The sequence below is a fragment of the Oncorhynchus tshawytscha genome, linkage group LG08, assembly GCF_018296145.1.
Source record: "Oncorhynchus tshawytscha isolate Ot180627B linkage group LG08, Otsh_v2.0, whole genome shotgun sequence".
NCBI classification, from domain to species: domain Eukaryota; kingdom Metazoa; phylum Chordata; class Actinopteri; order Salmoniformes; family Salmonidae; genus Oncorhynchus; species Oncorhynchus tshawytscha.
Window position 1 is genome coordinate 87405571 of NC_056436.1, and position 26013 is coordinate 87431583.

Sequence of the window (26013 nt, forward strand, 5' to 3'; positions counted from 1 at the left end):
ATCTCCATCTCCTCCTCCCATCTCCTCCTCCTCCTACCATCTCCTCCTCCTCCTACCATCTCTCCTCCTACTACCATCTCCTCCTCCTACCACCATCCTCCTCCTCCTCCTACCACCATCTCCTCCTCCTCCTCCTACCACCATCTCCTCCTCCTCCTCCTACCATCTCCTCCTCCTCCTCCTACCATCTCCTCCTCCTACCATCTCCTCCTCCTCCTACCATCTCCTCCTCCTCCTACCATCTCCTCCTCCTCCCACCATCTCCTCCTCCTCCCACCATCTCCTCCTCCTCCCACCATCTCCTCCTCCTCCCACCATCTCCTCCTTCCCCTACCATCTCCTCCTCCTCCCATCTCCTCCTCCTCCTACCATCTCCTCCTCCTCCTACCATCTCCTCCTCCTCCTCCTACCATCTCTCCCCCTACCATCTCCTCCTCCTCCTACCATCTCCTCCTCCCCCCTACCATCTCCTCCTCCCATCTCCTCCTCCCATCTCCTCCTCCTACTTCCATCTCCTCCTCCCATCTCCTCCTCCTCCTACCATCTCCTCCTCCTCCTACCATCTCCTCCTCCTCCTACCATCTCCTCCTCCTCCTACCATCTCCTCCTCCTCCTACCATCTCCTCCTCCTACCACCATCTCCTCCTCCTACCACCATCTCCTCCTCCTCCTCCTACCACCATCTCCTCCTCCTCCTCCTACCATCTCCTCCTCCTACCATCTCCTCCTCCTCCCACCATCTCCTCCTCCTCCTACCATCTCCTCCTCCTCCTCCCCTCCTACCTCCTCCATCTCCTCCTACCATCTCCTCCTCCTCCTCCTCCTGCCTCCTCCTCCTGCCTCCTCCTACTGCCTCCTCCTCCTACCATCTCCTCCTCCTCCTACCATCTCCTCCTCCTCCCACCATCTCCTCCTCCTCCCACCATCTCCTCCTCCTCCCACCATCTCCTCCTCCTCCCACCATCTCCTCCTCCTCCTACCATCTCCTCCTCCTCCTACCATCTCCTCCTCCCCCTACCATCTCCTCCTCCCATCTCCTCCTCCTCCTCCCATCTCCTCCTCCTCCTACCATCTCCTCCTCCTCCTACCATCTCCTCCTACCATCTCCTCCTCCTCCTCCTACCATCTCCTCCTACCATCTCCTCCTCCTCCTACCATCTCCTCCTACCATCTCCTCCTCCCATCTCCCTCCTCCTACTACCATCTCCTCCTCCTACTACCATCTCCTCCTCCTCCTACCATCATCTCCTCCTCCTCCTACCATCTCCTCCTCCTACCATCTCCTCCTCCTACCATCTCCTCCTCCTACCACCATCTCCTCCTACCACCATCTCCTCCTCCTACCATCTCCTCCTCCTCCTACCATCTCCTCCTACCATCTCCTCCTCCTTCTACCATCTCCTCCTACCACCATCTCCTCCTCCTACCACCATCTCCTCCTCCTACCATCTCCTCCTCCTCCCACCATCTCCTCCTCCTCCCATCTCCTCCTCCTCCTACCACCTCCTCCTCCTACCATCTCCTCCTCCTCCTCCACCACCACCACCTCCTCCAACACCTCCACCACCACCACCACCTCCTCCACCACCTCCTCCACCACCACCACCTCACAGTTAAATGAACTCCATCATAGTGATTCAATCCCCCATCAGGCTGTCTGCTGGCTCGTAGCACACATTGCATAAGCAGCAGACAGGAGTTTGATGTGTTGAATGAAATGATTATAGTATTAGTTAAACAGATGTGTGTGGCCCTAAAGAGCTTTGCACAATCCCAGACTCAAGAATATGTCAAAGGCAACATAAACTTTCATTTCGACCCAATTTATTCATTATCGTGCAAAGTTCATAGTTCGAGCCCTAGTATATAAATGCCTGTATTATTTGAATTGAGGACCGTACAAGTAAACGTGGATGTCCTAGTCTCTCTGACACGATGAGATCCCAGCTGAAGAAAACACTACAACTCAAAACATTCAGTGAACATTTTGGAATCGATTTAAATCCTAGCCAAGCTGACAGAGGCAGATCCTAGCCAAGCTGACAGAGGCAGATCCTAGCCAAGCTGACAGAGGCAGATCCTAGCCAAGCTGACAGAGGCAGATCCTAGCCAAGCTGACAGAGGCAGATCCTAGCCAAGCTGACAGAGGCAGATCCTAGCCAAGCTGACAGAGGCAGATCCTAGCCAAGCTGACAGAGGCAGATCCTAGCCAAGCTGACAGAGGCAGATCCTAGCCAAGCTGACAGAGGCAGATCCTAGCCAAGCTGACAGAGGCAGATCCTAGCCAAGCTGACAGAGGCAGATCCTAGCCAAGCTGACAGAGGCAGATCCTAGCCAAGCTGACAGAGGCAGAGTGTTACGAATCCCTTTTGGCCCGACAGTCTAGGGGGATGGTAATGAGACCCGTAACATAACTCATGCAAATTATAATTGTGACAAAGTAAAAATGTGAACGAAATAACCACGATAACTGAAATTATACCGTCAAACTCAGGGTTTATTGTAAAACACACGGTAATGGGGGGGGAGCAGGAAAAGTGGCTGAGCTGGACCCAAGGAAAGAAACAATAAGCATCCAAAACACCCCTAAGCTAGACTAGCCTACTTTAACAGCTAACTAACTAACCAAAAATACAGTGGGTGGTCCGCCCAGTTCTAACTAGTGTTTTTAACAAAGTCTACCTACGGGTAGTGTATGCCCATGGGCGACTTGTCTTGGTTCCCCCTTTTCCCACCAGCAATCAAACACAACCACCATAACCAAAAACAATACTCACAGGAGATGACAAAGTGATTTGGAGGTGCTCAAACAAAAGAGAGGTTAAGACACAAAGAGAGGTTAAGACACAAAGAGAGGTTAAGACACAAAGAGAGGTTAAGACACAAAGAGAGGTTAAGACACAAAGAGAGGTTAAGACACAAAGAGAGGTTAAGACACAAAGCGAGAGTGAAACACAGAGATCTACAGACATGGCATTTACAGAGAGATTGAGCTCTGGAGCAAACAACTGATGGGGTTTTTAAACCATGGGAAAGGAACTGTGATAGGGTAGGAAATAGGAGGAGGTGTGTCTTCTGATTGATGATTGATTGTTGACTGATTGGGGAGTGATGATGTTCACCTGTGAGGGGAGAAGGAGAGAAAAGAAACACACACAGGATTCTTGTATCCGTAACACAGAGGAAGATCCTAGCCAAGCTGACAGAGACCGAGGAAGATCCTAGCCAAGCTGACAGAGACCGAGGAAGATCCTAGCCAAGCTGACAGAGACCGAGGAAGATCCTAGCCAAGCTGACAGAGACCGAGGAAGATCCTAGCCAAGCTGACAGAGACCGAGGAAGATCCTAGCCAAGCTGACAGAGACCGAGGAAGATCCTAGCCAAGCTGACAGAGACCGAGGAAGATCCTAGCCAAGCTGACAGAGACCGAGGAAGATCCTAGCCAAGCTGACAGAGACCGAGGAAGATCCTAGCCAAGCTGACAGAGACCGAGGAAGATCCTAGCCAAGCTGACAGAGACCGAGGAAGATCCTAGCCAAGCTGACAGAGACCGAGGAAGATCCTAGCCAAGCTGACAGAGACCGAGGAAGATCCTAGCCAAGCTGACAGAGACCGAGGAAGATCCTAGCCAAGCTGACAGAGACCGAGGAAGATCCTAGCCAAGCTGACAGAGACCGAGGAAGATCCTAGCCAAGCTGACAGAGACCGAGGAAGATCCTAGCCAAGCTGACAGAGACAGAGGAAGATCCTAGCCAAGCTGACAGAGACAGAGGAAGATCCTAGCCAAGCTGACAGAGACAGAGGAAGATCCTAGCCAAGCTAACAGAGACAGAGGAAGTGCACTACTAGTGCACTACTATGGGTAGTCAATGGGTCAGAAGTAGTGCACTACTATGGGTAGTCAATGGGCCAGAAGTAGTGCACTACTATGGGTAGTCAATGAGCCAGAAGTAGTTGGGAAGTGTCCCAGTTGGATGTGTTGAGCTCTCTCCTCCCTCCACGGGAGAGAGACGGAGCTGGCCTTGGCAAGGCCTCGTTCTTGCAACACAGACTGTAATTATGATGTAATGAGCCCTGTTTAGGCTAACCTCTCTTAACGACATACCTCCTCCTCCTCAACCGAGCTGGTTTCCAAGCAGCAGATATGGGAGTGTGTGTGTGTGTAGTATAGTACACACGTATGCTTAGCTAGGGACCGCACAATTAATGCACTAATGCACATGTGTGTTTGTCTTAACTGCATGTTATTTGCTGTGTTTTTTCCCCCTGTCTCCCCCCTCTCTCACACCCTGTAGGATTCACTCGCCCCGCCTCGGTTCAGCCCAAATACTCCTTCGCCCCAGCACCGCTATCAACAAGATGGCGCGACCATTCACGCCGGGCGGCGGTAACACGGTCATTAAACCAGTGACATACGCCCCTAAAGTTAACACCCCGGCCTCAGCGCCGCCCGCCAGCATGCTACAGCCACACAACGGGTAGGTACACAAACAAACAAACACAACCAAACATGCAAACACGACTCCTCCTCTGAGAGAGAGAGGACAGACCAAACACGACTCCTCCTCTGAGAGAGAGAGGACAGACCAAACACGACTCCTCCTCTGAGAGAGAGCACAGACCAAACACGACGACTCCTCTGAGAGAGAGGACAGACCAAACACGACTCCTCCTCTGAGAGAGAGGACAGACCAAACACGACTCCTCCTCTGAGAGAGAGCACAGACCAAACACGACGACTCCTCTGAGACAGAGGACAGACCAAACACGACGACTCCTCTGAGAGAGAGGACAGACCAAACACGACGACTCCTCTGAGAGAGGGGACAGACCAAACACGACTCCTCCTCTGAGAGAGAGGACAGACCAAACACGACTCCTCCTCTGAGAGAGAGGACAGACCAAACACGACTCCTCCTCTGAGAGAGAGGACAGACCAAACACGACTCCTCCTCTGAGAGAGGGGACAGACCAAACACGACGACTCCTCTGAGAGAGGGGACAGACCAAACACGACTCCTCCTCTGAGAGAGGACAGACCAAACACGACTCCTCTGAGAGAGAGGACAGACCAAACACGACTCCTCCTCTGAGAGAGAGGACAGACAAACACGACGACTCCTCTGAGAGAGAGGACAGACCAAACATGACGACTCCTCTGAGAGAGAGGACAGACCAAACACGACTCCTCCTCCTCTGAGAGAGAGGACAGACAAAACACGACTCCTCCTCCTCTGAGAGAGAGGACAGACCAAACACGACTCCTCCTCCTCTGAGAGAGAGGACAGACCAAACACGACTCCTCCTCCTCTGAGAGAGAGGACAGACCAAACACGACTCCTCCTCCTCTGAGAGAGAGGACAGACCAAACACGACTCCTCCTCCTCTGAGAGAGAGGACAGACCAAACACGACTCCTCCTCCTCTGAGAGAGGACAGACCAAACACGACTCCTCCTCCTCTGAGAGAGAGGACAGACCAAACACGACTCCTCCTCCTCTGAGAGAGGACAGACCAAACACGACTCCTCCTCCTCTGAGAGAGAGAGACCAAACACGACTCCTCCTCCTCTGAGAGAGAGACCAAACACGACTCCTCCTCTGAGAGAGAGGACAGACCAAACACGACGACTCCTCTGAGAGAGAGGACAGACCAAACACGACGACTCCTCTGAGAGAGAGGACAGACCAAACACGACGACTCCTCTGAGAGAGAGGACAGACCAAACACGACTCCTCCTCTGAGAGAGGACAGACCAAACACGACGACTCCTCTGAGAGAGAGGACAGACAAAACACGACGACTCCTCTGAGAGAGAGGACAGACCAAACACGACGACTCCTCTGAGAGAGGGGACAGACCAAACACGACTCCTCTGAGAGAGAGGACAGACCAAATGTTTTCACGGGATTTGAGTTAAACAAGTCATTCAGGTAACTCTCTGGGGAGTAGAAATTGCTGACTGCACATTTTAAGAGGGAAGGTTAAGTTGTTGTATGACTTGAGGATCTAATCAAAAGATGTCTTCTCCTGGTCTGTTGGGACCAGACTGTTGAGTAGAATACAGGAATTAAAATGGACTTCCATCAGCCGAATGCTTCAACTATGTCTTATTGGCTAGAGAGAGAACATTCTCTTTGTCTTATTGGCTAGAGAGAGAGAGAGAGAGAGAACATTCTCTGTCTTATTGGCTAGAGAGAGAGAACATTCTCTTTGTCTTATTGGCTAGAGAGAGAACATTCTCTTTGTCTTATTGGCTAGAGAGAGAACATTCTCTTTGTCTTATTGGCTAGAGAGAGAACATTCTCTTTGTCTTATTGGCTAGAGAGAGAACATTCTCTTTGTCTTATTGGCTAGAGAGAGAACATTCCCTTTGTCTTATTGGCTAGAGAGAGAGAACATTCTCTTTGTCTTATTGGCTAGAGAGAGAGAACATTCTAGGTCTTATTGGCTAGAGAGAGAACATTCCCTTTGTCTTATTGGCTAGAGAGAGAACATTCCTTTTGTCTTATTGGCTAGAGAGAGCATTCCCTTTGTCTTATTGGCTAGAGAGAGAGAGAGAGCATTCCCTTTGTCTTATTGGCTAGAGAGAGAGAGAGAACATTCTCTTTGTCTTATTGGCTAGAGAGAGAGAGAGAACATTCTCTTTCTTATTGGCTAGAGAGAGAGCGAGAACATTCTCTTTGTCTTATTGGCTAGAGAGAGAGAGAACATTCTCTTTGTCTTATTGGCTAGAGAGAGAGAGAACATTCTCTTTGTCTTATTGGCTAGAGAGAGAGAGAACATTCTCTTTGTCTTATTGGCTAGAGAGAGAGAGAACATTCTCTTTGTCTTATTGGCTAGAGAGAGAGAACATTCCCTTTGTCTTATTGGCTAGAGAGAGAACATTCTCTTTGTCTTATTGGCTAGAGAGAGAACATTCTCTTTGTCTTATTGGCTAGAGAGAGAGAACATTCTCTGTCTTATTGGCTAGAGAGAGAGAGAACATTCTCTGTCTTATTGGCTAGAGAGAGAGAACATTCTCTGTCTTATTGGCTAGAGAGAGAACATTCTCTGTCTTATTGGCTAGAGAGAGAGAGAACATTCTCTGTCTTATTGGCTAGAGAGAGAGAACATTCTCTGTCTTATTGGCTAGAGAGAGAGAACATTCTCTGTCTTATTGGCTAGAGAGAGAGAACATTCTCTGTCTTATTGGCTAGAGAGAGAGAGAACATTCTAGGTCTTATTGGCTAGAGAGAGAGAACATTCTCTGTCTTATTGGCTAGAGAGAGAACATTCTCTGTCTTATTGGCTAGAGAGAGAGCATTCCCTTTGTCTTATTGGCTAGAGAGAGAACATTCTCTGTCTTATTGGCTAGAGAGAGAGCATTCCCTTTGTCTTATTTGCTAGAGAGAGAACATTCTCTGTCTTATTGGCTAGTGAGAGAGCATTCCCTTTGTCTTATTGGCTAGAGAGAGAACATTCTCTTTGTCTTATTGGCTAGAGAGAGAGAGAACATTCTCTTTGTCTTATTGGCTAGAGAGAGAGAGAGCATTCCCTTTGTCTTATTGGCTAGAGAGAGAGAGAACATTCTCTGTCTTATTGGCTAGAGAGAGAGAGAACATTCTCTGTCTTATTGGCTAGAGAGAGATGACATTCTCTGTCTTATTGGCTAGAGAGAGAACATTCTCTGTCTTATTGGCTAGAGAGAGAGAACATTCTCTTTGTCTTATTGGCTAGAGAGAGAACATTCTCTTTGTCTTATTGGCTAGAGAGAGAACATTCTCTTTGTCTTATTGGCTAGAGAGAGAACATTCTCTTTGTCTTATTGGCTAGAGAGAGAACATTCTCTTTGTCTTATTGGCTAGAGAGAGAGAACATTCTCTGTCTTATTGGCTAGAGAGAGAACATTCTCTTTGTCTTATTGGCTAGAGAGAGAGAACATTCTCTTTGTCTTATTGGCTAGAGAGAAAGAACATTCTCTTTGTCTTATTGGCTAGAGAGAGAACATTCTCTGTCTTATTGGCTAGAGAGAGAACATTCTCTGTCTTATTGGCTAGAGAGAGAGAACATTCTCTTTGTCTTATTGGCTAGAGAGAGAGAGAACATTCTCTTTGTCTTATTGGCTAGAGAGAGAGAACATTCTCTTTGTCTTATTGGCTAGAGAGAGAACATTCTCTGTCTTATTGGCTAGAGAGAGAACATTCTCTTTGTCTTATTGGCTAGAGAGAGAGAACATTCTCTTTGTCTTATTGGCTAGAGAGAGAGAGAACATTCTCTTTGTCTTATTGGCTAGAGAGAGAGAGAACATTCTCTTTGTCTTATTGGCTAGAGAGAGAGAGAACATTCTCTTTGTCTTATTGGCTAGAGAGAGAGAGAACATTCTCTTTGTCTTATTGGCTAGAGAGAGAGAGAACATTCTCTTTGTCTTATTGGCTAGAGAGAGAACATTCTCTTTGTCTTATTGGCTAGAGAGAGAGAGAACATTCTCTTTGTCTTATTGGCTAGAGAGAGAACATTCTCTTTGTCTTATTGGCTAGAGAGAGAACATTCTCTTTGCCAGTATCCCATTGAGACTGTTCTGAGGGAAAAAGAGGCGGGTGGGTTTGCAACTCAATATTAGGAAGGTGTCCTTAATGTTTTGTACACTCAGTATATAGCTCTGGTCAAAGGTTGTGCCCTACTTATAAAGTATGGGGGCCTTAAACTACCCAGGGTGGTCTGACCAGGTGTTACTGTTCCAGATAGGGGGCTTAAACTACACAGGGTGGTCTGACCAGGTGTTACTGTTCCAGATGGGGGGCTTAAACTACACAGGGTGGTCTGACCAGGTGTTACTGTTCCAGATGGGGGGGGCTTAAACTACACAGGGTGGTCTGACCAGGTGTTACTGTTCCAGATGGGGGGCTTAAACTACACAGGGTGGTCTGACCAGGTGTTACTGTTCCTGATGGGAGGGGGCCTTAAACTACACGGGGTGGTCTGACCAGGTGTTACTGTTCCAGATGGGGGGGCCTTAAACTACACAGGGTGGTCTGACCAGGTGTTACTGTTCCAGATGGGGGGGCCTTAAACTACACAGGGTGGTCTGACCAGGTGTTACTGTTCCAGATGGGGGGGGGCTTAAACTACACAGGGTGGTCTGACCAGGTGTTACTGTTCCTGATGGGAGGGGGGCCTTAAACTACACGGGGTGGTCTGACCAGGTGTTACTGTTCCAGATGGGGGCTTAAACTACACAGGGTGGTCTGACCAGGTGTTACTGTTCCAGATGGGGGGGCCTTAAACTACACACGGTGTTCTGACCAGGTGTTACTGTTCCAGATGGGGGGGCCTTAAACTACACAGGGTGGTCTGACCAGGTGTTACTGTTCCAGATGGGGGCCTTAAACTACACAGGGTGGTCTGACCAGGTGTTACTGTTCCAGATGGGGGGGGCCTTAAACTACACAGGGTGGTCTGACCAGGTGTTACTGTTCCTGATGGGAGGGGGGTATCCAGGCTTTTATACAAACCCTTTTGGAAGATTCCTCCAATCAGGAGGGAGTAGGAAATCCAGAGTCCTCTGATCAGGATTTCTAGATAACCTGGCAGTTTGGGGAAAGTTTGAAGGAGTTTGCTAACCTTGTTCCATGCCTGATACTTGGTTCACGGTCCGGGGTTTACGGTTGGGGGAAGGGATAGGATGGGTTAAGGTCTGACTTTTTGGAAAGGTCTAGATGTTGTCTGTGACTGTATTTAGCCGCGCTGTGCTATACTCAGGATCCTTTCGTTTAGAATCTGCTGAGCTGTCAGGATGGTTTTTACTGTGCTGGTGCTGTGTTACCGAACTAGCCTTACTTGGAGAAGTCACACGGACCTGAACCCCTGGCCTGTATAGCGCTCATTCTTCCACGGTCTAAAACACGTCATAGATAGAGAGAGATAAAGGTTAGAAACACGAGCAAGTTGTTATGAACAGTTGAGGCCACGTCTGTATTCTGTGTCTCAATCGCAGCATTACTGAGAAAGAGAAAATGAGGGTTTATAACACTAGAAACGGTTGACGCTATTGTGAAAAAAGCTCCAACTTCAACCAGTGTTTTTTACAAGACCATATGAATCTCATCTATGAAGAGTCATACAATTGTTGTAAACAGTTTTAAAGATGCAGTATAAATTGTTTTTGAAAAGTTTTTAAATTACACACTTAAGTACTTGAAGTTTAAAGGAGTAGTCTGTCCTCCAGCCGTCTGTCCTCCAGCCGTCTGTCCTCCAGCCGTCTGTCCTCCAGCCGTCTGTCCTCCAGCCGTCTGTCCTCCAGCCGTCTGTCCTCCAGCCGTCTGTCCTCCAGCCGTCTGTCCTCCAGCCGTCTGTCCTCCAGCCGTCTGTCCTCTAGTATGTTTTGTGGATTAGGTTGCCCTCCACATTATTCAGCAGGATACTAAACTGCCACTCCTTCACACAGCTGTTTTCTTTATGACAGAGGACAACTCCTGCCTATTCCTGTTCAGAACGAATCTGTGACCTGCTACAAGGCAGGGTTATATGGGATACCATTTGGGTCTTGGCGTTTTTCAGTAAAAAAAAAAAAGATGCACACCAAATAACACTATTTTGACGCATCAGCTACGCTTGTTGACCAATCAAGAACCTGAATATGACTGAATGTCACATTTTAATAATTGAACACGTTCATAAAAATAAGTAAATAAATAATAAATAAATAATAACGTAAAAATAATACGTGCATAAAGTTATTACAGATTTATTACACCATCACTCATATTTCATATCTAACAGCGATTCACCAGTTCGTTATGATGCTGGTAAAGTTTTGTCTTTTACGTACCTGCCGCTGCCAAACGAGTCAGACTCTGGGACGGTGTTGGTCAGGGAAAAGAGATAGTGACGAGTGGACGAGGGGACGTATTGACACGGTGTCAGAGGGGACGTATTGACACGGTGTCAGAGGGGACGTATTGACACGGTGTCAGAGGGGACGTATTGACACGGTGTCAGAGGGGACGTATTGACACGGTGTCAGAGGGGACGTATTGACACGGTGTCAGAGGGGACGTATTGACACGGTGTCAGAGGGGACGTATTGACACGGTGTATATACTCTGGGACGGTGTTGGTCAGGGAAAAAAGATAGCTAGCTGATGGACGCAGACAATGTTTTCCTCCTTAAACATATAAAAAATGATGTCTGTTTCAGTAGCTATATTTGGCTAACTATCTAGCTAGACGAGGTCGTCTAAAATACCTCTAATTTATAAGACAGTTTTTGTATTTGGTTGGTAATGGTCACATTGACGTTAGCTTGTGGCAACAAGGCTAGGTAACTGGCTAGCTTGTTTACTTCGTTATCTAAGCTGGCCAGTTAAGTTCATCAACAAGTGGCTGCCTAGCTAATACTTAGTCATTGCTAATAATATTGAAAATGATTGCAGTTTCTGGTCATTGTTTTAAGGCTGGTTGCATTGCTTGTCAGATTTGACTTCTTCAGAAAACCAGGTTGAATTTGAGGCCTTTCCACTACACAGTAGTAATCTAGTTTATGGGCGTGATAGATTGTTTGGGGTGATACGGAACAAAGCAGGGAACGTGTCCAATGTCTAGGCATGTTGTACACTAGCAGGTCTGGTGTATTTGCACAGAGCTGTCATGATGTCATCAGTCCAATCACACACCATTTATTACTACATTGTTATAGAACGCAAGGGACATATTTGGCTTTATGGTTGGTCGTAAATAACTACACTTTCTGCGTAGATATTGGAATTGTACACCATTTGATGGATTTAAATATACAGGTCAGATAACTATTGTAAAAAAAAAATGTTTTTAAACAAAGGAGAAATAAATAAATAGTTTTAGAAGTTAGGCAAACACTCAATGCAGACATCAACTTGAAACGGATCTGTTCTGAATCAGGGAGAGGGAGACGGGGACACGATGCGTTCCAGATGTGTCACACAGCCTGCCTTTTGTGTGACAGCCATCGGAACACCCCGTGCTGTCACTCTGACAGAACCCGTCAACAATGAAATCCTGTGTGTGTTTTCACCCCGCTGCACGATACTCTGCATCCCACAACGACTCTGTCTCCTCACTGTTGACTGTTCTCTGCAACTATTGTCGATTTGACAAGTTCTAACAAAACTGTTGTCTTGTTTTTCCAAACTGACCCACCCCATCTTCTTTCTGTTCTCTCTTCTCCTTTTCTCCTTCTCTCTCCTTCTCCTCTCTCCTCTCTCTCTTCTTCTCCTCCTCTCTCCTTCTCCTCTCTCGTTCTCTTCTTCTCCTCCTCTCTCCTTCTCTGTTCTCTCCTTTCTTCTTCTCTTCCTTCACTCCGCAGATGGATGAGAAGTCAGTAAACTCTCTTTACTTCCTTTTTACTTGAATGTTAAATCATAGACTTCCTGTCAGTATCTGAGCTAGTGGTTAGTAATGATTAGTGAAGGTTTTCTCTTAGCAGTAGTAACAGTAACAATGTTCAGCAGTCACATAGTTCAGCAGTAACAGTTCATTAATTCTTTATCTAACAGTATGTCTCTCATTCTCCTGTCATTTGTTGTTCCCTCTGTCTTCTACTACTCTCCTCTTCCTCCAGCCCTCCCTCCTTTCTTCCCCTCTTCCTCCTGTCCTCCCTCCTTTCTTCCCCTCTTCCTCCTGCCCTCCCTCCTTTCTTCCCCTCTTCCTCCTGTCCTCCCTACTTTCTTCCCCTCTTCCTCCTGTCCTCCCTCCTTTCTTCCCCTCTTCCTCCTGCCCTCCCTACCTCCCTCCTCTCAACCTCTTCCTCTTCCTCCTGCCCTCCCTACTTTCCTCCTCTCTTCCCCTCCGTACTCTCATCGTCTCCTCTATTCTGCTCCTCTTCCTCCTGCCCTCTCTCCCCTCTCCTCTTCTTTCTGCCCTCCCTCCCTCCTCCCCCACCTCTATTCCTGCCCCCCGCCCTCCCTCCCTCCTCTCATCCTCTCCTCTCTTCTGTTCCTCTTCCTCCTGCCCTCCCTCCCTCCTCTCATCCTCTCCCTCCTGCCCTCCCTCCCTCCCTCCTCTCATCCTTTCCCTCCTGCCCTCTTCCTCCTGCCCTCCCTCCCTCCTCTCATCCTTTCCCTCCTGCCCTCTTCCACCTGCCCTCCCTCCCCCTCTCATCCTCTCCCTCCTGCCCTCCCTCCCTCCCTCCTCTCATCCTTTCCCTCCTGCCCTCTTCCTCCTGCCCTCCCTCCCTCCTCTCATCTTCTCCCTCCTGCCCTCTCCCTCCTGCCCTCCCTCTTTCCACTCTCCTCCTCCCTCTCCTCTTCCTCCTGCCACTTCCCCCCTTATTTTCTTCATCCCTGCCTCATCTACTCCTCGTCCTCCTCCCCCCTGCAGAGATGATCAAGCTTTCTTTGATCACCCGATTTACCAACACGAGAAGTAAGAGACAGATGCATTATGGTCCAACCTATTTGACCGCTGGTCACTAGAGCCATGCTAGAGGGGGACGTTGGGGTTGACACGGTGTCAGAGGGGACGTATTGACACGGTGTCAGAGTGGACGTATTGACACGGTGTCAGAGTGGACGTATTGACACGGTGTCAGAGTGGACGTATTGACACGGTGTCAGAGTGGACGTATTGACACGGTGTCAGAGTGGACGTATTGACACGGTGTCAGTGGGGACGTATTGACACGGTGTCAGGGGACGATTGACACGGTGTCAGAGGGGACGTATTGACACGGTGTCTATATAGTAGTGTGTCTATATAGTAGTGTGTCTATATAGTAGTGTGTCTATATAGTAGTGTGTCTATATAGTAGTGTGTCTATATAGTAGTGTGTCTATATAGTAGTGTTTTGTTGGCCCGTTGTAGGAACGTTGGGGTGTGTACCTGGCACGGTTTGTTATGTTAACGTTGTTGGAACGTTGTGGCCCAGCGTTGAGCGTGTACTGTGCATGTTCCGTTCAACGTTATATTAACATTGCTGGCCCAGCGTTGGGGTGTGTACTAGGCACGGTCTGCGGGTGGATGGCATCCCCATGTTCATCCCCAACGGCCGCAGCAAGAAGAGGCTGATCGAGGACACTCAGGATTGGCAGCCCCGCTCACAGGCACTACCCAGTCCCGCTCCTTCCACATGCTGGCCCAGCTCACAGGCACTACCCAGTCCCGCTCCTTCCACATGCTGGCCCAGCTCACCAGTTCACAGGCACCGACTACAGTGAGTCAGTGGTCGAGAGAGGAGACCCTCTTCAACATTTAAAAATATCAACAAATTGGCGAGGGCACTAGAACAGTCTGCAGCAACCGGGCCTCACCTTGCTGGACTTGGAAATCAAATGTCTCCTGTTTGCTGATGATCTGGTGCTTCTGTCACCAACCAAGGAGGGTCTACAGCAGCACCTAGATCTGTCCCCAACCAAGGAGGGTCTACAGCAGCACCTAGATCTGTCCCCAACCAAGGAGGGTCTACAGCAGCACCTAGATCTGTCCCCAACCAAGGAGGGTCTACAGCAGCACCTAGATCTGTCCCCAACCAAGGAGGGTCTATAGCAGCACCTAGATCTGTCCCCAACCAAGGAGGGTCTACAGCAGCACCTAGATCTGTCCCCAACCAAGGAGGGTCTATAGCAGCACCTAGATCTGCCCCCAACCAAGGAGGGTCTACAGCAGCACCTAGATCTGCCCCCAACCAAGGAGGGTCTACAGCAGCACCTAGATCTTCTGCACAGATTTTGTCAGACTTGTGCCCAGACAGTGAATCTCAGTAAGACAAAAATAGTTGTTTAAAAAAATGTCCAGTAGCCAAGACAACAATTACAAATTTAAAAATAGACACTGGCTGCCCTAGAGCACATAAAGAATTACACCTACCTCAGCCTAAACATCAGCACCACAGGTAACTTCCACAAGGATTTGAAGGATCTAAGAGACAAGGCACGAAGTGCCTTCTACACCATCAAAAGGAACATCAAACTCTACATCCCAATTAGGATCTGGCACAAAATACTTCAATCTGTTATTGAACCCATTGCCCAGAATGGTTGTGAGGTCTGGGGTCTTACTAACCAACCAAAAATTCACAAAACCCACCACAAATCCCTCACCTACAGAGAGATATACATGGAGATGAATCTCCTCAGCCAGCTGGTTCTGGGGCTCTGTTCACAAACAGACCCCACAGAGCCCCAGGACAGAAAACACATTTAGACTAAACCATATTATGAGGAAGCAAAAAGATAACAATTTGACACATTGGAAAGGATCAAAAACAGAGCAAACTAGAATGCTGTTTGGCCCTAACCAGAGAGTACACAGTGGCAGAATACCTGACCACTGTGACTGACCCAAACTTGAGGAAAGCTTTGACTATGTACAGACTCAGTGAGCATAGCCTTGCTATTGAGAAAGGCCGCCGTAGGCAGACATGGCTCTCAAGAGAAGACAGGCTATGTGCTCACTGCCCACAAAATGAGGTGGAAACTGAGATGCACTTCTTAACCTCCTGTCCAATGTATGACCATATTAGAGATACATATTTCCCTCAGATTACACAGATCCACAAAGAATTAGAAAACAAATTAAACATTGACAAACTCCCATATCTGTTCGGCGAAGTAATGCAATGTGCCGTCACAGCAGCAAGATGTGCGGCCCATTGCCATGAGAAAAGGGCAACCAGTGGAGAACAAACAACATTGTAAATATAAACTATATTTATCTGTTTATTTATCTTCCCTTCCACACTTCAACTACTTGAACATTGTTACAATACTGTACATAGACAATAATATACCATTTCATTTCTCTATTCTTTAAAACATGTAAGTGTAGTTGAGAGAAAGTTGTCAGTGGTCCAAAGAGGACGAGAAGCCCAGGAGAGAGGGAGAGAATGTTTACACAGGGCCCCAGATGGGACTAGAGGCCCAGGAGAGAGGGAGAGAATGTTTACACAGGGCCCCAGATGGGCTAAAGGCCCAGGAGAGAATGAATGTTTACACGGGGCCCCAGATGGGACTAGAGGCCCAGGAGAGAGGGAGAGAATGTTTACACGGGGCCCCAGATGGGACAAGAGGCCCAGGAGAGAGGGAGAGAATGTTTACACGGGGCCCCAGATTGGACTAGAGGCCCAGGAGAGAGGGAGAGAATGTTTACACGGGGCCCCAGATGGGACAAGAGGCCCAGGAGAGAGGGAGAGAATGTTTACACAGGGCCCCAGATGGGACTAGAGGCCCAGGAGAGAGGGAGAGAATGTTTACACAGGGCCCCAGAAAGGAGTCAATAGTTGTATCTTAACATCAGTGTAAAATGTAATCGGGTCGTTCTGATACTGTGTTTCCCCCTGGCTCTCTCAGTGCAGGACCCAGACGATGAGACAATGAAGAGGGCCAGGTAAACAGCCTGTGTGTTTATAAAGCCTGTGTGTTTATAAAGCCTGTGTGTTTATAAAGCTATGCCTGTGTGATATCTACAGCTGACTGGTTTAGTCTGTGTGATATCTATAGCTGACTCTGGTTTAGTCTGTGTGATATCTATAGCGGACTCTGGTTTAGTCTGTGATATCTATTGCGGACTCTGGTTTGATCTGTGTGATATCTATAGCTGACTGGTTCAGTCTGTGTGATATCTACAGCGGACTCTGGTTTAGTCTGTGTGATATCTACAGCTGACTGGTTTGGTCTGTGTGATATCTACAGCGGACTCTGGTTTAGTCTGTGTGATATCTACAGCGGACTCTGGTTTAGTCTGTGTGATATCTACAGCGGACTCTGGTTCAGTCTGTGTGATATCTACAGCGGACTCTGGTTCAGTCTGTGTGATATCTACAGCTGACTGGTTTAGACTGTGTGATATCTACAGCTGACTGGTTTAGTCTGTGATATCTACAGCGGACTCTGGTTTAGTCTGTGTGATATCTACAGCGGACTCTGGTTTAGTCTGTGTGATATCTACAGCGGACTCTGGTTTAGTCTGTGTGATATCTACAGCTGACTGGTTTAGTCTGTGTGATATCTACAGCGGACTCTGGTGATTTAGTCTGTGTGATATCTACAGCGGACTCTGGTTTAGTCTGTGTGATATCTACAGCGGACTCTGGTTTAGTCTGTGTGATATCTACAGCGGACTCTGGTTTAGTCTGTGTGATATCTACAGCGGACTCTGGTTTAGTCTGTGTGATATCTACAGCGGACTCTGGTTTAGTCTGTGTGATATCTATAGCGGACTCTGGTTTAGTCTGTGTGATATCTACAGCGGACTCTGGTTTAGTCTGTGTGATATCTACAGCGGACTCTGGTTTAGTCTGTGTGATATCTACAGCGGACTCTGGTTTAGTCTGTGTGATATCTACAGCGGACTCTGGTTTAGTCTGTGTGATATCTACAGCGGACTCTGGTTTAGTCTGTGTGATATCTACAGCGGACTCTGGTTTAGTCTGTGTGATATCTACAGCGGACTCTGGTTCAGTCTGTGTGATATCTACAGCGGACTCTGGTTTAGTCTGTGTGATATCTACAGCGGACTCTGGTTTAGTCTGTGTGATATCTACAGCGGACTCTGGTTTAGTCTGTGTGATATCTACAGCTGACTCTGGTTTAGTCTGTGTGATATCTACAGCGGACTCTGGTTTAGTCTGTGTGTTTAAAGGCTGTGTTGTAAAGTGTGCTACTGTAAAGTTATGGCCGATGCTGACATGCTTGTGTGTTCCAGCTACCGATAAAGGTACACTCTGCAAGATGAATCATGTCACACAAAACGTCCTACTTCCCAATGTGGGCCATGCCACAGGTCGATGATGGTGATGTCTTCATCTCGCTGAGTTCACCTTTAAAGACTTCTAGTAGAACTCAACAGTTGAGTTATAGACTTATAGACAGCAGGTGGTGAGATATACAGGTGGTTTGGTGATTTATACAGGTGCTTTGGTGATTTATACAGGTGGTTTGGGGCGTGAGATATACAGGTGGTTTGGTGAGATATACAGGTGGTTTGGTGATTTATACAGGTGGTTTGGTGATTTATACAGGTGGTTGGTGAGATATACAGGTGGTTTGGTGAGATATACAGGTGGTTTGGTGAGATATACAGGTGGTTTGGTGAGATTTACAGGTGGTTTGGTGATTTATACAGGTGCTTTGGTGATTTATACAGGTGGTTTGGGGTGTGAGATATACAGGTGGTTTGGTGATTTATACAGGTGCTTTGGTGAGATATACAGGTGGTTTGGTGAGATATACAGGTGGTTTGGTGAGAGATACAGAGATACAGGTGGTTTGGTGAGAGATACAGGTGGTTTGGTGAGAGATACAGGTGGTTTGGTGAGAGATACAGGTGGTTTGGTGAGAGATACAGTTGGTTTGGTGAGAGATACAGTTGGTTTGGTGAGAGATACAGGTGGTTTGGTGTGTGAGTTATACAGGTGGTTTGGTGAGATATACAGGTGGTTTGGTGTGTGAGTTATACAGGTGGTTTGGTGAGAGATACAGGTGGTTTGGTGAGAGATACAGGTGGTTTGGTGAGAGACACAGGTGGTTTGGTGAGAGACACAGGTGGTTTGGTGAGAGACACAGGTGGTTTGGTGAGAGACACAGGTGGTTTGGTGAGAGACACAGGTGGTTTGGTGAGAGACACAGAGATACAGGTGGTTTGGTGAGAGATACAGGTGGTTTGGTGAGATGTACAGGTGGTTTGGTGAGATGTACAGGTGGTTTGGTGAGATGTTTGGTGAGGGTTGAACTACGGGCCTGTCCCAAATCAAGTGCACCACAGTATTTGACGTATGTATCTGACCCAGGGCTGGGTTGTATGTTACTCAGAGTTATCTGAGGAGGGGAGGGGGTGTACACAGCTGTTGGAACAGCGCTCTTCAGGCTGTTCTTCCTGTTCTATTCTTTATTCTGATTCTGTAGTTCTCGTTCTAATTCTGTAGTTCTCGTTCTGATTCTGTAGTTCTAGTTCTAATTTTGTAGTTCTTGTTCTGATTTTGTAGTTCTTGTTCTGATTTTGTAGTTCTAGTTCTGATTCTGTAGTTCTAGTTCTGATTCTGTAGTTCTAGTTCTGATTCTGTAGTTCTAGTTCTGATTTTGTAGTTCTAGTTCTGATTTTGTAGTTCTAGTTCTGATTTTGTAGTTCTAGTTCTGATTCTGTAGTTCTAGTTCTGATTTTGTAGTTCTAGTTCTGATTTTGTAGTTCTAGTTTTGATTCTGTAGTTCTAGTTCTGATTTTGTAGTTCTAGTTCTGATTCTGTAGTTCTAGTTCTGATTCTGTAGTTCTAGTTCTGATTCTGTAGTTCTAGTTCTGATTTTGTAGTTCTAGTTCTGATTCTGTAGTTCTGATTCTGTAGTTCTAGTTCTGATTCTGTAGTTCTAGTTCTGATTTTGTAGTTCTGATTCTGTAGTTCTAGTTCTGATTTTGTAGTTCTGATTCTGTAGTTCTAGTTCTGATTCTGTAGTTCTAGTTCTGATTTTGTAGTTCTAGTTCTGATTCTGTAGTTCTAGTTCTAGTTCTGATTCTGTAGTTCTAGTTCTGATTCTGTAGTTCTAGTTCTGATTCTGTAGTTCTAGTTCTGATTCTGTAGTTCTAGTTCTGATTCTGTAGTTCTAGTTCTGATTCTGTAGTTCTAGTTCTGATTCTGTAGTTCTAGATTCTCTAGTTCTAGTTCTGATTTTGTAGTTTGATTCTGTTCTAAACTCTGTCTTTATGTGTTTTCAGGTCTATCTTTTTTCTGTTTTCATGTTCTGAACTCCACTTGTTCTTCAGGCACCTCCCTCTGATTAGAGAAATAAATCTGTACTGCTGTTATCTGAAAACAGCTCCTCCTCCCCCTGCTTTCTGTCATTTCTGCCTCCTTTACTGTACTGTCCCCTATACTGTCCACCATACTGTCCACCATACTGTCCACTATACTGTCCACTATACTGTCCACTATACTGTCCACTATACTGTCCACCACTGTCCCATACTGTCCACCATACTGTCCACTATACTGTCCACTATACTGTCCACTATACTGTCCACTATACTGTCCACTATACTGTCCACCATACTGTCCACTATACTGTCCACTATACTGTCCACCATACTGTCCACCATACTGTCCACCATACTGTCCACCATACTGTCCACCATACTGTCCACCATACTGTCCACTATACTGTCCACTATACTGTCCACTATACTGTCCACTATACTGTCCACTATACTGTCCCATATACTATACTGTCCCCTATACTGTACTGTCCACCATACTGTCTACTATACTGTCCACTATACTGTCCACTATACTGTACTTCACTGTACTCCACTGTACTGTACTCCACTGTACTCTACTATACTGTACTCCACTGTACTCCACTGTACTGTACCCCACTGTACTCCACTGTACTGTACTCCACTGTACTGTACTCCACTGTACTGTACTCCACTGTACTGTACTCCACTGTACTGTACTCCACTGTACTGTACTCCACTGTACTGTACTCCACTGTACTGTACTCCACTATACTGTACTGTACTCCACTATACTGTACTCCAGTGTACTGTACTCACCTATACTGTACTCCACTGTACTCCACTATACGCCAGTCACCTATACTGTACTCCACTGTACTGTACTCCACTGTACTGTACTCCACTGTACTCCACTATACTGTCCACTGTACTGTACTCCACTATACTCTACTACACTGTACTGTACTCCACTATACTGTGCTCCACTGTACTGTGCTCCACTGTACTGTACTGTACTCTGCAATACTATACTACCATGCTATACTGCACACCACAATACCATAATACTCTAATGTACTCAATACTATACTACTATACTGTACTCTGCAATACTATACTACCATACTGTACTGTACACTACAATACCATAATACTATACTGTACTCCGCAATACTATTCTACCATACTATGCTGTACACGGCAATACCATAATACTATACTGTACTCTGCAATACTATATGACCTTACTATACTGTACTCTGCAATACTATACTACCATACTATACTGTACCCTACAATACCATAATACTATACTGCCATACTGTACTCCGTAATACTATACCACCATACTATACTGTACTCTGCAATACTATGCTACCATACTATACGGTGCAATAATATACGGTACTCTGTAATACTATACTACCATACTACACTGCACTCTGCAATACTATACTACCATACTATACTGTACTCTGCAATACCATAATACTATACTGTACTCCGTAATACTATACTACCATACTATACTGTACTCCAATACTATACGGTGCAATACTATACGGTACTCTGTAATACTATGCTACCATACTATACTGTACTCTGCAATACTATACTGCCATACTATACTGTACTCTGCAATACTATACTACCGTACTATACTGTACTCTGCAATACTATACTACCATACTATACTGTACTCTGCAATACTATACTACCATACTATGCTGTACACTACAATACCATAATACTATGTTGTACACTACAATACCATAATACTATACTATACTGTACTCTGCAATACTATACTACCATACTATACTGTACTCTGCAATACTATACTACCATACTATGCTGTACACTACAATACCATAGTACTATGCTGTACGCTACAATACCATAAAACTATACTGTACTCTGCAATACTATACTACCATACTATACTGTACAATACCATAATACTATACTGTACTCTGCAATACTATACCATAATACTATACTGTACTCTGCAATACTATACTACCATACTATACTGTACTCTGCAATACTATACTGCCATACTATACTGTACTCCGCAATACTATACTGCCATACTATACTGTACTCTGCAATACTATACTGTACTCTGCAATACTATACTGCCATACTATGCTGTACTCCGCAATACTATACTGCCATACTATACTGTACTCCGCAATACTATACTGTACTCTGCAATACTATACTGCCATACTATACTGTACTCCGCAATACTATACTACCATACTATGCTGTACACTACAATTCCATAATACTATACTGTACACTGCAATACTATACTGCCATACTATGCTGTACACTACAATTCCATAATACTATACTGTACACTGCAATACTATACTGCCATACTATACTGTACTCTGCAATACTATACTGCCATAATGTACTGTATTCCGCAATACTATACTGCAATACTATACTACCATACTATGCTGTACGCTACAATACCATAATACTATACTGTACTCTGCAATACTATACTGCCATAATGTACTGTATTCCGCAATACTATACTGCAATACTATACTACCATACTATACTGTACACTACAATTCCATAATACTATACTGTACTCTGCAATACTATACTACCATACTATACTGTACACTACAATTCCATAATACTATACTGTACTCTGTAATACTACTGACCACTCACATACTGTACATCTTTCACTACTCTGTTAAACATCTGTGTCCTCTCTGCTGTTAGATGTGTGTAGATGTCCTAATGAGATGGCCGTAAGACACATGTTACTGAGACGGATGCTACTAACGCTACAGATGGTGTAGCCAAACTTGATTCAGCCGTGTGACGATTTCAGTCGGAGTGGATGGTTGGGGGGGGATCACAACTTAGTCCAGGGTTCCTGTGTGGCGCAGAGGTCTAAGGCACTGCATCCTAGAGGCGTCACTATAGACCCTGGTTCGATTCCAGGCTGTATCACAACCGGCCGTGATTGGGAGTTCCATAGTGCGGTGCACAATTTGCCCAGCATCATCCAGATTTGAGTTTGGCTGGAGTTAAAAATAACAAATTGTCATTTACAGTCATTCCGCACCTTAATTACATCGAGACACGATTGCGTCTCTTTCAAGTGGGAATACTTGGGAACAGATTACCTAAATGAAATACAGTTGAAGTCGGAAGTTTACATACACCTGAGCCAAATACATTTAAACTCAGTTTTTCACAATTCCTGACATTTAATCCTAGTAAGTTGGGTGAATGTTGGCCCATTCCTCCTGACAGCTGGTGTAACTGAGTCAGGGTTGTAGGCCTCCTTGCTCGCACATGCTTTTTCAATTCTGCCCTCAAATTTTCTATAGGATTGAGGTCAGGGCTTTGTCGGCTGCCACCCTTATGCTTCACGGTTGGGATGGTGTTCTTCGGCTTGCAAGCATCCCCCTTTTTCCTCCAAACACAACGATGGTCATTTATGACCAAACAGTTCTATTAATGTTTCATCAGACCAGAGGACATTTCTCCAAAAAGTACGATCTTTGTCCCCATGTGCAGTTGCAAACCGTATTCTGGCTTTTTTATGGTGGTTTTGGAGCAGTGGCTTCGTCCTTGCTGAGCAGCCTTTCAGGTTATGTCGATATAGGACTCGTTTTTACTGTGGATATAGATACTTTTGTACCTGTTTCCTCCAGCATCTTCACAAGGTCCTTTGCTGTTGTTCTGGGATTGATTTGCGCTTTTCGCCTCAAAGTCCGTTCATCTCTAGGAGACAGAACGTGTCTCCTTCCTGAGCGGTATGATGGCCGCGTGGTCCCATGGTGTTAATACTTGCATATAAACTTCTAAAGCCATGACATCATTTTCTGGAATTTTCCAAGCTGTTTAAAGGCACAGTCTGAGTGTATGTAAACTTCTGACCCACTGGAATTGTGATACAGTGAATTATTAGTGAAATCATCTGTCTGTAAACAATTGTTGGAAAAATGACTTGTGTCATGCATAAAGTAGATGTCCTAACCGACTTGCCAAAACTACAGTTTGTTAACTAGAAATTAGTGGAGTGGTTGAAAAACACAGTCTGCTTAAACTGATAACACATCAATTATTGTTTGGGAAAAGTATGTGAAACCCCCCCTAGGCTAATGACTTCTCCAAAAGCTAATTGGAGTCAGGAGTCAGTTAACCTGGAGTCCAATCAAAGAGACGAGATTGGAGATGTTGGTTAGAGCTGCCTTGCCCAATAAAAACACTCACAAGAAGCATTTCCTGGTGTGAACCAGGCCTCGAACTAAAGAGATCTCAGAAAACCTAAGATTAAGAATTGTTGACTTGCATAAACTGGAAAGGGTTCCAAAAGTACGACGGGAAAATGAATTCCCAAGTTTATCAAGACATTTTGCAGGAGAATGTTAGGCTATCTGTCCACCAATTGAAGCTCAACAGAAGTTGGGTGATGCAACAGGACAACGACCCAAAACACAGAAGTAAATCAACAACAGAATGGCTTCAACAGAAGAAAATACGCCTTCTGGAGTGGCCCAGTCAGAGTACTGACCTTCTGGAGTGGCCCAGTCAGAGTACTGACCTTCTGGAGTGGCCCAGTCAGAGTACTGACCTTCTGGAGTGGCCCAGTCAGAGTACTGACCTTCTGGAGTGGCCCAGTCAGAGTACTGACCTTCTGGAGTGGCCCAGTCAGAGTACTGACCTTCTGGAGTGGCCCAGTCAGAGTACTGACCTTCTGGAGTGGCCCAGTCAGAGTACTGACCTTCTGGAGTGGCCCAGTCAGTCCTGACCTTCTGGAGTGGCCCAGTCAGAGTCCTGACCTTCTGGAGTGGCCCCAGTCAGAGTCCTGACCTCAACTTGATTGAGATGCTGTGGCATGACCTCAAGAGAGCAGTTCACGCCAGACATCCCAAGAATATTGCTGAACTGAAACAGTTTTGTAAAGAGGAATGGTCCAAAATTCCTCCTGGCCGTTGTGCAGGTCTGATCCTCAACTACAGAAAACATTTTGTTGAGGTTATTGGTGCCAAAGGAGGGTCAACCAGTTATGAAATACTTTTCCCACTCTACACTGTGAATGTTTTCACTGTGTGTTCAATAAAGACATGAAAACCTATAATTGTTAGTGTGTTATTAGTTTAAGCAGACTGTGTTTGTCTATTGTTCTGTCCTATATGAAGATCAGATCAAATTTTATGACCAATTTATGCAGAAATCCAGTTAATTCCAAATGATTCACATACTTGTCCTTGCCCGTATACAAACCTCAGTCAGTGTGCTGTTTGGAGGAACATAACTATACCGCGTAACAATTCCCAGTCCACTTTCTGTAAGTGGTGGTATAGTCACAGAGAGAGATAAGGGCGCAATGATTTTACCATTATGCTCCTTCCATTTCAACATGAACACAGAACTCCCTCAATGACGATGATGTCAGCCACTTCTGCCACTTCTACCTCTTCTGAGTCGCCATGGTAACCCTAAAGCACATGGTCTTTAAGGGAGTGTGTTTTTTTTTCTCCCCAGCGTCAAGGCCTCTCTGTCACCTGCTAAGGCCCAGACCCAGACAGCAGACAAACCTGACGGTGAGTCTCTGCAGGTCAGAGTTCAAATGACAGGTTCTGGTAATTAATAACATAAATCCAAGCCTTTTATTTATTCGTTAGATGCATTATAACATGTTATAGGCTTTGAAATAACTATTATAGCACATATTATAAGCATAGTAATACATTGTAACACGTGCTATAAGCATACATTCCCATGGTTCCTTATAAGACACTATAGGAGTCTCCCTGTTGAATACGTTGCATTAAAGCATTGCTCTGGGTTCTCCAGCCTCTAAGACTTCAGCTACAGTCACGGCTGGTCCTCTGGTACGTCCTCCGTGGGTGACCGACCCAGGGTTCGCTGACCGTTACGCCCCAGACAAGACCAGTACGGTTCTGACCCAGCACAGGCAGCCGGCCCAGCCAACGCCCATGCAGAACCGCTCCTCTATCCTACAGGCGGCTCAGCAGGCACCCGAGGACAGCGGAAGGACCCCTCTCTGTGGAGCCTGCAACAAGATCATTAGGTGGGAACCCTAGGACTGTACTGCCCCCTGTCTGTTAGATTAGTAACTACAAGGCCTTTATTTACTACTGCCCCTTGTTAATAACTACAAGGCCTTTAATTACTACTGCCCCCTGTTAATAACTACAAGGCCTTTATTTACTACTGCCCACTGTCTGTTAGATTAATAACCACAAGGCCTTTAATTACAACTGCCACTGTCTGTTAAATTAATAACTACAAGGCCTTTATTTACTACTGCCCCCTGTTAATAACTACA

General features: G+C 46.0%; 1 protein-coding gene across 1 annotated transcript in view; it reads left to right on the forward strand.

Moving 5' to 3' along the window:
• Nucleotides 1–26013, forward strand: part of LOC112247734 (PDZ and LIM domain protein 7-like) — a 121283-nt gene that overhangs the window by 42407 nt on the left and 52863 nt on the right. The window contains exons 5-8 of the mRNA XM_042326155.1: nt 12322–12332; nt 13335–13379; nt 25206–25264; nt 25518–25755. Coding sequence (XP_042182089.1) covers nt 12322–12332; nt 13335–13379; nt 25206–25264; nt 25518–25755 — 353 coding nt within the window. The remainder of the gene's footprint in view (nt 1–12321; nt 12333–13334; nt 13380–25205; nt 25265–25517; nt 25756–26013) is intronic.